At 68.4% G+C, this 576-nt stretch overlaps 2 protein-coding genes across 6 annotated transcripts in view; one reads left to right on the top strand and one right to left on the bottom strand.

Annotated features, from left to right (window-relative positions):
- SCAF1 (SR-related CTD-associated factor 1) overlaps nucleotides 1-576 on the top strand; it is an 11,575-nt gene that overhangs the window by 6,476 nt on the left and 4,523 nt on the right. The window contains exon 8 of the mRNA XM_014550437.1: nucleotides 9-576. Within this exon, the coding sequence (XP_014405923.1) occupies nucleotides 9-576 (568 nt within the window). The remainder of the gene's footprint in view (nucleotides 1-8) is intronic.
- Nucleotides 1-576, bottom strand: part of IRF3 (interferon regulatory factor 3) — a 14,978-nt gene that overhangs the window by 2,878 nt on the left and 11,524 nt on the right. The gene's annotated exons all lie outside the window — the stretch shown is intronic.

Consider the following 576-nt stretch of genomic DNA (forward strand, 5'->3'; position numbering starts at 1 on the left):
GGCGGAAGGCGCTGGACGTGGGGGATCGGGACCGGGAGAGGGACAGAGAGAGGGACAGGGACAGGTCGTCCAAGAAAGCCCGGCCCCCCAAGGAGTCGGCGCCCTCAGGGCCCCCGCCCAAGCCGCCGGTCAGCAGTGGCTCAGGGTCCTCCTCGTCGTCGTCGTCCTCCTCCTCCCGGAAGGTGAAGCTGCAGTCCAAGGTGGCGGTGCTGATCCGGGAGGGCGTCAGCAGTACCACACCGGCCAAGGAGGCAGCGTCCGCCGGTCTGGGCTCCATCGGAGTCAAGTTCAGCCGCGACCGGGAGAGCCGCTCCCCCTTTCTCAAGCCCGAGGAGCGGGCTCCTGCCGAGGTGGCCAAAGCAGCTCCCGGCAGCACCAAGCCCAAAAAGACCAAGGTGAAGGCCAAGGCTGGGGCCAAGAAAGCCAAGGGGACCAAGGGGAAGACCAAGCCATCCAAGACCAGGAAAAAGATCCGCAGCGGGGGCGGCGGCGGGGCCCCCGGGGGCCCTGTGACCCTGAAGAAGTCCAAGGCCGACAGCTGTAGCCAGGCTGCCGGGGCCAAGGGCGCTGAGGAGA

The sequence above is a fragment of the Myotis brandtii genome, unplaced genomic scaffold (genome assembly GCF_000412655.1).
Source record: "Myotis brandtii unplaced genomic scaffold, ASM41265v1 scaffold601, whole genome shotgun sequence".
Classification (NCBI taxonomy): Eukaryota; Metazoa; Chordata; class Mammalia; order Chiroptera; family Vespertilionidae; genus Myotis; species Myotis brandtii.